The 13,261-nt window shown below is 45.4% G+C and overlaps 1 protein-coding gene across 1 annotated transcript in view; it reads left to right on the top strand.

Annotated features, from left to right (window-relative positions):
• LOC126529616 (protein lifeguard 4-like) overlaps positions 1-8,498 on the top strand; it is a 41,154-nt gene extending 32,656 nt beyond the window's left edge. The window contains exon 6 of the mRNA XM_050177133.3: positions 8,089-8,498. Within this exon, the coding sequence (XP_050033090.1) occupies positions 8,089-8,341 (253 nt within the window). The 3' untranslated portion in view covers positions 8,342-8,498. The remainder of the gene's footprint in view (positions 1-8,088) is intronic.
• The last annotated feature ends 4,763 nt before the right edge of the window (positions 8,499-13,261 follow it).

Here is a 13,261-nt window from a genome sequence, read left to right as displayed (position 1 = left end):
CATAACGTCATCCAAGTGGCACAGGCACGTGGACCATTTGAAACCGTGAAGACGGGAGTCCATCATGCGTTCAAAAGTGGCAGGGGCGTTACATAGACCGAACGGCATCACTTTGAATTGATAAAGACCGTCGGGTGTTACAAAAGCAGTCTTCTCGTGGTCGAGATCGTCCACGGCAATCTGCCAGTAGCCGGAGCGAAAGTCAATAGAGGAGAAATAGCGAGCACCGTGGAGGCAGTCAAGGGCGTCATCAATCCGAGGTAGGGGATACACGTCCTTTTTGGTAACCCTGTTAAGGTGCCGATAGTCCACGCAAAAGCGCCATGAGCCATCCTTTTTGACCAGTACAACAGGTGACGCCCATGGACTATATGATGGTTCAATAATGTTCTTGGCAAGCATTTTGCGAACTTCTGCGTGAATAACTTGACGCTCAGCTGGTGACAGTTGATACAGGCGGCGATGAATAGCAGGGGCATCGCCGGTATTAATGCGATGTTTGACAGCTGTAGTTTGAGCCGAAGGACGATCGTTAAAGTAAAGAATATCGTGGTAGGAAAACAGAACGCGGTAGAGTTCACGAGCGTGCTCGGACGGCAAGTCGGGTGCAATCATTTTCTGTAAGTCAGCGATGGTACAATTTGCCGACTGCGATGGTAGAGGAGCATCGGTTGAAGTGTCGTCTACTGCAATGGATGCTACTGAGTGATCCGCGAATGAGCAAAGCTGGGCCAGAGACATCCTGCGTGGCAGTACTTGTGTCGTCAAGCCAAAGTTGACCACTGGCAGGCAGACGCAATTCGCCGTAATAGATAAAACTGTATGAGGTACTGTGATCCCGTGTGTGAGGAGGACGTCTTGCATAGGAGCCGCGATGTAGTGAGCGTCGGGGACTGGTGGGGAAGACACTAGGTCAACGTAGGTCAGTGCCGAAGGCGGCAAACAAACGAAGTCGACGGAACTGAGGCGACTGGGGTGTGGTTCAGCAGGATCCAGAACAGGTAGGTCAAGGCGGAGAATACTGGCGGAACAATCAATGAGAGCAGAATGTGCGGAGAGGAAGTCTAAGCCGAGGATGATGTCATGGGGACAGTGGGCGATGACTGTGAATAGCATGATTGTTGAGCGATCGGCGAAGGAGACGTGGGCGGTACACATACCAATTACGGGGGCTGTTCCGGCATCGGCGACACGGACAACAGGCGTCGTGGCGGGTGTGATAATTTTCTTGAGCTGGTTACGAAGGTCAGCACTCATTACGGACAAATGCGCCCCAGTGTCTATGAGTGCAGACGCAGAAACACCGTCGACTTGCACGTCAAGAAGGTTCAGATGAGTGGGCAACGTCAGTAAAGGATTTGGCGGCGTAGGGAACAATGCAGCGTCACCTCGAGGCGCTGCATCATCTAGTTTTCCGGCTAGGAGCGGCGTCCGAAGGGAGTCGGCGAATAGGAGCGACGGGGCTGGGGAGAGTGAGATTGCCGTTGTTGGGGCAAAGGCAAACGAGAATAGGAGCGATTCGGTGCAGGAGAATCAGCGGCGGCGTTATCGGAGCGTGCGGCATAGGGACGAGAAGGGCCACCTGGGGGGCGAGAGTAGGCGGTATAAGTAGACCGGGTCAGGGAACTCCAGCGACTGCGACAGTGCCGAGAAATGTGCCCGATTCGATGGCAGTGGAAAGAAATGGGCTTGTCGTCAGCAGTGCGCCATTCAGATGGGTTGCGGAAACGTGGTGGGTAAGAAGGTGCGGGACGGGGCGGAATCGAAGACGCCGGGCGGGTATCAGGCAACAGCCCGCGCTAGCTTCTCATCGTCGTCGTCGTCTTCGCACTGCTCGCCTTTTCGTGATCGCACATATTGTTCTGTAGCAATATTTTCTCATCTGCTGGGGGAATGCGCATGGTTGCTGGGAACAAAAGAGAAGACAATGACTCAAACGGACAAGACGTTTCTGGCTTTCGCTCTCTTGTTAGTCACCTAATTAACGTTCTTTTAAATAAACGTAACGAGTTTCTTTTCTTTAACCATGACCCCGCCATGTTGCCTTCAATTCCTACTTGGGAGAATAAAACTGTCACCCTTGTGCTACAGATGCAACTGGTGCAATCAACAAGATTTTTGAGGTTAAGTAGATGAAGGCAGTAGTGGGCCTTCAAAAGGCACGGCCACAATAAAGGGAAAATGCATGCAGTGTACTGCAGGCAGCCAAATACGGGCCGCAAAAGTTGCTGCGTGGCATTATCCTAGTGCGGTACAAAGGACGGGTCTCAGAGCTGCCTTTCGCATCATTCCATGCACCTTGGACAAAGGAGATCGATGAGAGTGACTGCTTTAGTAACATGCGTACGAGGGACCCAGTGTCATCCAGACTCATCATACGGACGTGTCAGAAAGCTAACTTCACCATCATTATCATTTATCATTTATTTTCCCTTAAGGACCCCTGTCAGGGTCCACTCACGTTTATAGTTTCTGCTGTCAGCGCACACTGTAGGGTTGTATATGGATCATGAATGATGAAGTTCTTTAACATGAAATTGCGTAGTGCCAGGCACGATCTCATGATGCCCTCAGTTATGCTTGCAACGAGGTTCTCATCACCTGACATCTCTTGCGTTAAGAATGAATGCTTGGGAATGAAAACACAGCACCCATCTGTCAGTAGACGAAGGAAAAACTCGCCGACAGTTACGATACTCCCTCATGCTAAATTCAAACACAGCTCTTTGTGTTGTCATTTCACAATATATTGGGACAATCTGTCTCGTGTGGCGCATTGCAAACGGAGTGAAGTATTGTCAAACTGGTAATACTGGTGTTACACGTACAATTATGATTGCAGTCGGGGCCAATCCGGATCAGATTTCTTGATCACGATTATTATTGGTCGCTGCTACATGGTCCAAAGATCCGGATCAAGTTATTCTCGTCTTCTGATCATCAGCAACTCTCAGAACTGCATAATGTATTGGCTACAAATTCAGATTTGCAAAATATGGTTAAATTTGTACATTCTTTCAGTTTTACAGCTTACTATTACTGATAAAAAGATTTTTAAACGTTTCCTATTGAGCTTCCTTCACTTGTGTTTAGCATTTTCAGAATACTACGCTAGAGGGCGCAGACATGAGCCTGCAATCGCGCTTAAGGGGCCTGATCACGATTCTTGGATCGCGATCACCCAGATCCGGTTCCCTCAGGATCGCGATAGCAGTTTATCCGGATTGGCCCTGATTGTGATCAGAAGCGTACATGTGGCACTGGTATAGCACTCAAACACAACATTAGTGGAGAGCAGAGTCAGCTATTGTTGCAGGTCAAGCGTGTTGGCTTTTATACATGACTCGTCAAAGGTTTCAGTATAATCGCTGGTGCCTACGTGGATTCCAGAAAGTACTACACGATTCACGTCGCGCATACGATCAGATTACAAATACTATGGAGCACCTTGTAGTCTTGTGCAGCACTCTGCTTTCCTCCTTGCCCATTAACCATACTCTCCTCCTCCACTTCCCACTTCATGCTTTCACTATAGCCTCCTCGTTCGCTTCCCTTCTTGCACTCTCTTCTTTCATCTCCCGCTGTGCTCTGCGTTCGCTTTCTTCTTTTTCTCTGCCAGTTCGCTTGGTTACAAGGGAAAACCCTGATGCTCGCTGTAGGAACGGGCTCCTAAGAGCTGCACTCTAAAGAAGCATTCGATATGTTGAATCTGCACGCCAACTTTAAAAGAAGGCAATGCCTTCAGGCTGAGACACGACTACCGCAGTAGCTAACTGCTAGTTGATGTTGCTGCACCTGCATTTTACTGCCCCACGTGCCTTTTTGTCTGGTGTGGCTGTGCCTTAAGATGCAATTGACGTGTTCACTGGGCCCAACTAGTGTTAATCGAAAGCCAACTTTTTAGCAAGGCTAGCCTAGTCCCTTGAGCTCTGAGGAGACAGTGAGCACCACTTTCTGACATTTTGAGAGCCTTGCGATTGCCTGTTATTTTTCCGCCATGCACAGGCAATGTCAAACCCATATAACTTGCAAAGCAGGAATTATATCTTGGAAATGGAGAAAGACGGTGTGGTAAACCTACACGAGCTGGTGATGAGCATTCATACGACAGGGTGTCAAGCAGACATCATGCAAGATAGGGCATTGGAATACCAAATAACGCTGATCCAGTTTCAACGGAAGAGTTTTGGAGCAGCAACTGAAAATCAGCAGGCAATTCCAGAGAGCCATGAGTTTCTAACCCAGGAAAAATCAGAGTTCTGTGAGGATGGCAGCAGTGGAACACTGGAAGATGACAGAGCAGGAGTAGGATGAGCAGCTAAAGCTTGCCAGCTTGATATAGGGATGCTGGCATGAATGCCAAGTCAGGAAGCTTTAGTTCCTTGATGGTTTGTGCTTGTAGGGGCAACTCTTGATTTGTTTGACATTCCTGCTGAGTGGCGGGCCGGTCTGGTGTTACTACGACTGAGTGAAAAAGGGCGCTTTGGCTGCTCTCAAGACTGACAGCACAAGAAAGGACAACAGGCATCTTAGAGAACATTCCATGTTTTTGGAGACAATGGGCAGCAGTATACAAGAGGCTTGGGGAGACAAAGAGAGTGGAAAGTGAGTCCTGGGATGTTTGCTCTAAAATTGGATAATTATTTAGGTTGTTACCTGGAAAAACAGAGAGCCAGCACTTTGATGGTACACGACAGAATCAAAGAATGCTTGAAAATGGAAGGAAGGCCCACAGTATGCTGAGAGGTGACAGGTTTTCTGCGACAACAGAAATCGACAGGTTGATGGAAAGCATTGATGAAGAGTGTCAATTGCAAGCAGACGGCAGTGGCAGCCATAGAAAACACTAAAAGTATGCCAGGCATGAAGCAAAAGGAGAAGACAGGTGCCGTGCCACATTCTATGGCTGCATTGTTGGTGTGAGAAGAGAGGTGTTTGTAATGCTAGTTGGCTGATCATTTGGCAAGAAATTGTCCAAAAAGCAAGTCAAGCAAACAGTCAGGTAGCATAGAGTTGTGTGATGACTAAGCAATTGTGGCGAAAGTGACAGTGCCTATGGGAGTGAAAAGATATTTCTGCTGTTGTAAATGAGGGGCAAGAAAAGGAATCTCAGTTGCATGGCCTACAGAAGGTAACTTGGAAAAGCTCTGAGACCAGGGACTGAAATTAGACTTGTTAGGGAGGCTGTGGCATTGAAATATGAAGGACAAGGCTCAAATATAAGTCTTATAGGAGAGGAAGCCGGAACGGAGACTAGCATACATTCCACCGGCAGCCACTGAGGACATGCTTTTTGTACCTTTCAGTAATGCACTAACAACACTTAAGGCTCGTTCAAACCAGTGGCTCACAGAGGTTGCACGACCATGTTGGTTGCAAACTGACCAATGGTCACAAATTGCCACCTTTGTCGAAAAGCGAATGTCTTGGGTCAGTTGCTTGCTTGTCGATTTTTCGGTTGCGCTACTGCAGCCGTAAACCTTCCAAACCAATCAGCAATGCAGGAGCAGGATGTCTGCTTATTTTACACAGTGATGGCAGTGCGAACAAACATAAACGGCATCAATTGTAAGACATTTCTGTGTGGTGGAACATTAGTTGCCTTGAGTCGTTTGTGAGCACAAAGTCGCGGGATCGAATCCCGGCCATGGCGGCCGCATTTCGATGGGGGCGAAATGCGAAAACACCCATGTGCTTAGATTTAAGTGCACATTAAAGAACCCCAGGTGGTCAAAATTTCCGGAGTCCCTCACTACGGCGTGCCTCATAATCAGAAAGTGGTTTTGGCACGTAAAACCCCATAATTTTTTTTTTTTTTTTTTTTGTCGTTTGTTGGTCGCCAGTCACTGTCGGTTGTGTGAATTCTGTCAAATGCTGGTGTTAATGCACCCTAAGTGGGCAGCGGACAATTTGTTGGAAGATACAGTTGCACTTGTCACTCTCATGTACTGCACCCAAAAAAAGAAAGGGCTGTGGTTGAGATCACTCATCTGTGAAATGCGGTAACCGATGGAGGCAAACAAGAGGAAATTCATAATAGAGAAAAAAAAAAAAAACTCGATGCCGTTCCACTCTTTGAAGATGGGTTACCAGTGAAGGTGTATATGTGGGCCCGTTAATGGCGAACTGCACTTGAGAACAGGCCAAGGTGAAAAGGCATGGCCTGGTGATCCATGATGGGTTACTGTGTCGTAAGAACTTTTGGGAGGTCTCAGAGTTGTACTCGACGCCCGTTGGCACTGGAGGTTGTCAGGAAATTTGCATATGTGGCAGTGATGATGCTTTGGTGCCGTTTTTGTGCGTACGTTTGGGCATACCGAGGCATCTCCAACGGAAGGCCATTACACCAGCAGAGGGAGTGATTGCAGAGACTGCAGCTATGAGAGATATTGGGTGATTGCTTTGAGAAATTGTCCTGCAAACACGGAGGAAAGTCAGTGCATATGTCATGGGAGATCTTGGGCAGTGGTGGCCAAATTCTGCCATAAGCAGAAACTGGTTGTTAAAGGAACCCTTAAGGGAAAAGCAGTTTAAGCGGTATTAGTATACCACCCTTCTACAATAAAAAAAAAGTCGCTCTTAATGTGAAAAAAAAAAAATGGCCAGGCTTAGCTTGGTTAAGCCAAGAATGCGTTGCATATTGCGCGCGTTGCGTTGCGAGTTGGGGCCCAGCTTTTCCTCCGGCTGTCGTGACGTCACGTCACGTGGTTGCGCTAAAGGTCAATGGTGGCTGCCCGGCCGCGGCGAAGGGCTGAACTGAGTGATTGCAATATGCAACGCATAAAACTCTAGTGTAGGGGTATGAGCCACTATGATGGCTCATACCCCCAATGGTGGCTGCCCGGCCGCGCCCAAGGGCTGAACTGAGTGATTGTAATATGCAACGCATAAAAACCGAATTAGTAAGTCAGAAAAGGTACAACATCGAGACTGGTGGCAGCACTGTCTTGGCGTACTTGCACCAGCTCGCCGTGGTGTCTAGGATGTTTACAGCAGCTGTATGCTCCTAGTTGAGTTTTTATCGGTAATGGAATAAATTGTGTTCTCAAAGAGCAACAGGCTGAACTTGGGACGTTTCAGCCAGTTCTACTGAGCCAGAACAGCCGAAATACGAGAAGATAATTTGAAATTAGTGATGTCACAGTGGTGTATAAGTGTGGAGGTTTGTTCACAAAATTCGAAAAATGAAACTTTCACTTTCATTTTATCTTACAATAATGAAACTGTCACTGCGAAATTAGTTTTGAAAGAATGTTCTGTCAGTTGAAATAGATTTAGTGATTCTCTTTACTGGCGGCAGCCAGGAAAGTGAACCAGCACAATGTCTGTGAGGTGCCAGGGGCTTTCAACAATTGAATGGGTGCCAAGTGGCAAGCACCTGCACGACCTCACCTCCTGTGAAGGGACTACTAACAGGCCATGCATGGCAGATGTGACGATGACCTGAGAGTGACTAGAGATCCTTGACTCTATTTAGCTTCCTATTTAGTGTTCTTGTAAGTAAATGTAACAAGCTTCTTTCTGCTTCTTTAACCCTGACCCAACCGCAACGTCTTTAAGGCTCACACGGGAGAAGAAAACAGTGGATAGCACTCGTGTCACAAACATGACTAACCTTCTGTGACATGGGTGACTATGGTGTCAAGGGTTGCATTGTGGTGCACGAGCGTACCGGAAAACAAAACAGCCGGGATGATCAAGTTGAAAAGGTAATGCAGTACAACTTTCACATCTCCAAGAGAGTGTCAAATGCCAGGAATATACGGGAAGCGGTGAATTTGTGTGAAGGTCGAGGGTTGTCTGGTACGGCTTTCATGTTGAAGGTTAGCCACGATCCTGGGCTGACGCTATTTTCCACAAGACGCTCAAAGAAGACTGCCGATCCTGTACAATAAGCTGAAAGCTGCAATAAACAAAGCCTGGCAATGTGCTTTAGGAGACAGTACCTGCAGAGGTTTCTGAGACTTCTCAACTTGGGTGATCCCTGTCTCATATGTCCCTGTTTTTGTGTGCACTTCATAGTAGTACTGGTCCACCTCACTGCATAGTACAATGAAGCCATCTCTGCTTTTGTTCCTTTTTGTGCAGACTGTACGCGTTCCTGATGGTTCTGCTTATGGGGAGCCTGCTGCAGTTCTTCCTCACCTCTAGCCACCTCGAGTTTGTGCTCTCACTTGGCGGTGCAGTGCTGTTCTCTTTCTTCATCATCTTTGACACCCACATGTTGATGCACCGCGTCTCTCCCGAAGAGTACATCCTGGCTACCATCGAGCTGTACCTGGACATCATCAACTTGTTCCTGCACATTTTGCGCATTATCGGGGAGTCAAGGAGAAATTGATTTAAGGAGGGTACTTGGCATCCAAGGAGCCCTAGCTTTTTTTTTTTCTTTATTTTTTTTTCCGTTGAGGTGTGAAAGGCTTCAATGCTAATCAAGACAGTGCTGGCATTCCAATGGATTGAGCAGAAGTGATGGAAGTAAAGATTTACCTTGTCAAGGCTCGCGTTGTCACTTTTTTTAAAGTCCTGATGAACCCTTGTCTGTGAACTAGGGTGGTTGCTTGGGCTAGTTGGTAATTCATGACAAAAAATAACGTACAGCGCGAAGGAGAAAGTCTGCGAGAGACGACATACTCAGCACTGTGTATGTCGTCTCTTGCAGTCCTTGTCCTTCGCGCTGTACGTTATTTTTGTTCCTTGTCTGTGAGTTGCGTTTTGCACAAGAATTAAGCTATTATCTTCTTTGTGCTGTTAGATATTTGTACAGAAACAAGCTATCTATGCTGTGATGACTGATCTTCACTGTTGTACGAGTGTTTATGCTTCTGGAAGTGTTCATGAGTGTAACTGCTACTTAACAGGCAATATCTAAGTGTTTGCAGCTTGTTAGCTGCGAAATATTTTTAAGCATAACTTAGCATTTTGCAATTGTTGCCTTCCAGTAGGTTATATATTGTGCATTTGGCTGTGCCAATTGTTGATGTGGAGGGGTGGGGGGGGAGAGTTGTTGTAGCAGTTTGGATTTTACTGCCACACGCAACAAATAATAAAAAACTGCACTGCCACATTTTCTATTTCCACATCACTTGTATTAAGACTACATTTCTATTGAAGAGAAACTAAAATTTGCATGAATCTGTAGTTGGCGTATTTGTATCGTTAACTTCGATAACTGTATGGACCACTTTTTAGGCACCGTCGACTCATGTTAACTCGACTCGTGTATATGATACTTGTATAAGTTTTGGTCCAAATAAGAAATGCCAACAAAATGAGTAGATAAAATTTTTTTTTATTGCTTGCGCTATGTCGTCATTACCAGACTACTTCATATGGTATTGCAATAACTACATGTGCCACCATTGGTCATTTGCCCGCAGGCCCCAGCGCTATTGTTAGTGCTTGCCTGACAAAGTCGTTGAAATAGCCCAGGGCACAGCGCAAGGCACCATCACCACTGTAGGACAGGTCGTTCCCATCACTGTCATCCCCTAAGGAATGAGCAGTTTTGCTGAATTTCTTGTGTTTTGAAGCTTTTAGTGACCACTGCTTGCCTGAGGGGGCGCTGGTGTGGGTGGAATTAACCAAAGCAACATAATCGCTTTAGAACTAAAGTGTTACTGCCCTAGCAATTTATGGTTTCTTGCCGAGATTTTCCAGTGCGTTCGAAGTAAGCAAAAAGTATAAATAACTGAGGTTGAATTGGAAGTCGACCTCATTCGAGAACCACACGGAGCTGAACTGCATTATCTAGCAGCTGTGCAAAAATTTTCCACCTGCATATGCAGTGCTGTTGTAGGCCGTGACAGCAGTAGCCTCGTTGTAATGTCTATCCTGTCGTGGTGTAAATAAAGTAAAATGTGTTATGTAAAATTTGAAGAAATAAAGGGACGTCAGCCAGTTTGTAATGTAGGGCTTTCCCTACAAAGCAGCAAGCACACAAAGCAGTTATACAGTAGCATTCACGTTCTCAAGCAAATACTGTGCCACCTTGCCATTTGAATGTAATTAAAATTTAGAAACTGAAAGCAGAGTGAGCATAAACAGTGCAACCAAGTTCATTCAGTGAAGTCCCTCGGGTGCAAATCGATTTTTCCGGACTGTTATTGAAGAAGAAAATGGTTTAGCATTTCACTCACATGCGTGTTCCATATGCTGTGCAACTATACCAGTAGAAATAAGTAAGAAGAAATGGCATTGCTGTTACTTTACATGAGAAGCTGTAGCATGGGAGCTGCTGTCTAAATACATGTGTTGGCAAATCATTGCGCAGATTATGAGGTTTGTTGCGTTTAAAAGACAATGTTCAAATGTAGTGACTTTAGGTTGGCAATTTTTTATTTAAGGCAATAATTTACAAAAACCTTTTAAAAATGAAAAATAAAAATATTAGCAATTTGACATAAAAAGCTATCCAGTTAGAGCGGGCAAATTTTGTTATGCATTGCTGTGGTGCTCGCCAATAACTTATCAGTAGGACACTTGCAAAACCTTTGTTTGCAAGTGTCCTTTATGCAAAACCATAACTGTTTTGCATAGGCTGTCAATTATATTGCATACTTTAAAAAATCCGGGGACACCTAAGCAATTCTTATGAGTTGTGAATGCAAAAGCATTAATGTCTCGTTCAATGCTGCTTAGCCATGCATTGAGATTTGCTGCGGGGTACGTTGAGTTTTGCTATCCCCTGCTCTCTCACTGCATCGGATTGACACATCTGCACTTGGCGTTTCTGTGCTAAATGTTCACCTCGATGCTCATTGCCACCACTCGATGCCGCTTCACCTTGCGTTTTCGAGCCAGTGGACACTCGCATTCTGAGCCACACTTCATTGCATATGATGTATCGGCTCCGTCGAGGCACACTCGTGACATGGTGTCAAGGCCAATAAGAATTTAGGTGTTATTTCGCTGCTACAGACAACGGCTTTTTCACTCAATGAGCCATTTGATGTTTAGCATCAAAAGTTGCCCATGTATGATTGGTCTGTTTGAAACCTTGTCCACACGTCGTGCTTTGGAGCTCTTTGGTCTGTTTGAAACCTTGTCCACACGTTGTGCTTTGGAGCTCTTGTTGGGAGCTTTCAAACAGCCAGTAATTCACCAACACCCATGTTACTTCGCCATGACATTTACAATGGTGTCCTTCCACCGTCCCTACCCCCTCCCTCACTTCCCCACCAACTCAATTTTCACTAAACTTAATATCGGTTAAGCTTACAGTTCTCCCAGGGCAGTGTGATAAACTCTTCTTTGTTCATAAAACAGATTTATAAAGCTACGAATGGCCTGCATGTGTAATTTACTGTAAATGTCATAATTAGTCCCCTATCTTTGAAGTTGACCCATATATTGCCCATAAAGTGCCTAATATTTTCGCTATATATAAACAAAGTATCTTGTTCACCGAGAACAGCTCTGAAAGCAAGTAGGAACCTTCTATATGATGCATGAAAATAGGAGGAAAAAAAATAAAGATCCTGCACACTGTGGGAATCGATGTAAACGAAGCTTTCTTTGCTGGTTACTTTCATTGACAGTAATTAGGGGTGGTGTTGACGGCAAGTGTTTAATTTTTTCTATGTTCAGTCCAACGCGAGAGTGCTGAGTTGACATTAAACGTTACCTTTCGTGCACCCCTGCTGTTTATCTGCGTAGTACACAGAGCACACAAGGAGAGGTGTTTGCTTGAGGTGGTGTTGTGCGCCATATTTTATAACCTCTGAGAGAGTTGATCGTTCTCATTGCCTCACTTGGCACATCGCATTGTGGTAGAAGTATTAAACTTGGACTATGGGGATGTATGTTTCAAGACCACAATCGGATTATGAGACAAATCATAGTGGCGGACTCCGGATTAAATTTTCAGAAATACCGGGAACCTACTGTACCGCGTACCTTGAACTTAAACTTGTCCAGTTTCCCCGCAATCACTGTCGTATAATAGTAGGGTTTCCTTGCCTTCTCACGTCCCCCCCTCCCCCCGCCCTTGTATGAAAACTGCGTCTTCTCCTCCCTCCTCTATACAGTTCTATCTATGTCCCCTCTGGACTTACACATTAGTAGAAAGGGAAGCACTGCAGTTTGTGGAGTGTTTTTGAGGGGGTCGTGTATAATTGCAGCTGTCAAGAGGCTAATTCGGCGGTGCCCAGGGAGCTCCAGTGGGCATTGTGCACATTTGATGCAGCGGGGTCCGAATGAGTTTCTCGCGTCGTCTTTCCTCTGTGACTCGCTCTTGTCATGTATACACACGCTATGAACCGCCCTCCGACGTGGTGTGCCAGACAGCCGCAGCCACAGCAGCAGCACCAGCAGCAGTAAGAAAGTCGAAGGAAGAGGCAAAGAAAACTTCGCTTTCTTTAAGAACGACTGTTCAGTAATTATTTGCAACACTTCTAAACTGAACAAAGAAAGTTTGTTGTACAGTAACCTACAGCTATGTCGGGACACTGGGAAGCATAGCTGGTAGCTACCATATCGCATGCTTTTCTACAAATGCTGTATTTAAAAGGCTGTGTTTGATCCAACCGCAAGTAACTTCGCACAGAGCGTTTCCGTAGTGTACCACCAATTATTGCTACATTTGGTCTTGGTGGCTTTTATACTTTTGCCACTGCACTAGAACAGCCCACTGAATTCTTCCCCACTTGTTAGACACGCTCATAATGGTATAGAGTGCTTGCATGCGTAATTTATTGCAAAAACAACAATTGCCCATCTATATTTAACTTTACCTAGACATCACCCTTGTCTTTACAACACCAAACATAAAGAAACCGTCCCCTTTAGTTCGGTGAGGACACCAGGTGAACCTTATATATCATGCATGAAAAAAAAAAAAAGAAACCAAGGTTTCATTAATTATTCATAATGCTTCTAATTAAGCCAGAAAAGTTAAAACTACATCACACATTGTGCTTAAAATACTGTCTCTTCACAGTATAAAACATCTGAGATGCAGAGTTCTCTTGGATCATTCAGAAAAGTAGCTAATAACAGCAGCGTGATTCTTTCGAATACTGGCTTACAGTGTTTTTTAAAACTAGTATTTGATCAACACACACTTACCATCGCACATAAACTTGGTGTGTAGTTCCCTCTATGTTCCCAAAATTTGACCTCAGTTGTACTTTTGCCAGCCCAGCCATCCAAGTTTGACACCACTCGTAAAACAGACTAATAACGCTATGGACCACATATATTCTACTGGAAAAGGTGCATTTAACCCACCCCTACGGAACACTGGCTACACATTATTCGT

Source organism: Dermacentor andersoni, chromosome 9, assembly GCF_023375885.2.
Source record: "Dermacentor andersoni chromosome 9, qqDerAnde1_hic_scaffold, whole genome shotgun sequence".
In the NCBI taxonomy this organism is placed as follows: Eukaryota; Metazoa; Arthropoda; class Arachnida; order Ixodida; family Ixodidae; genus Dermacentor; species Dermacentor andersoni.
Note: the sequence above shows the minus strand (reverse complement) of the source record. Positions and strands in the feature narration are given on the sequence as shown.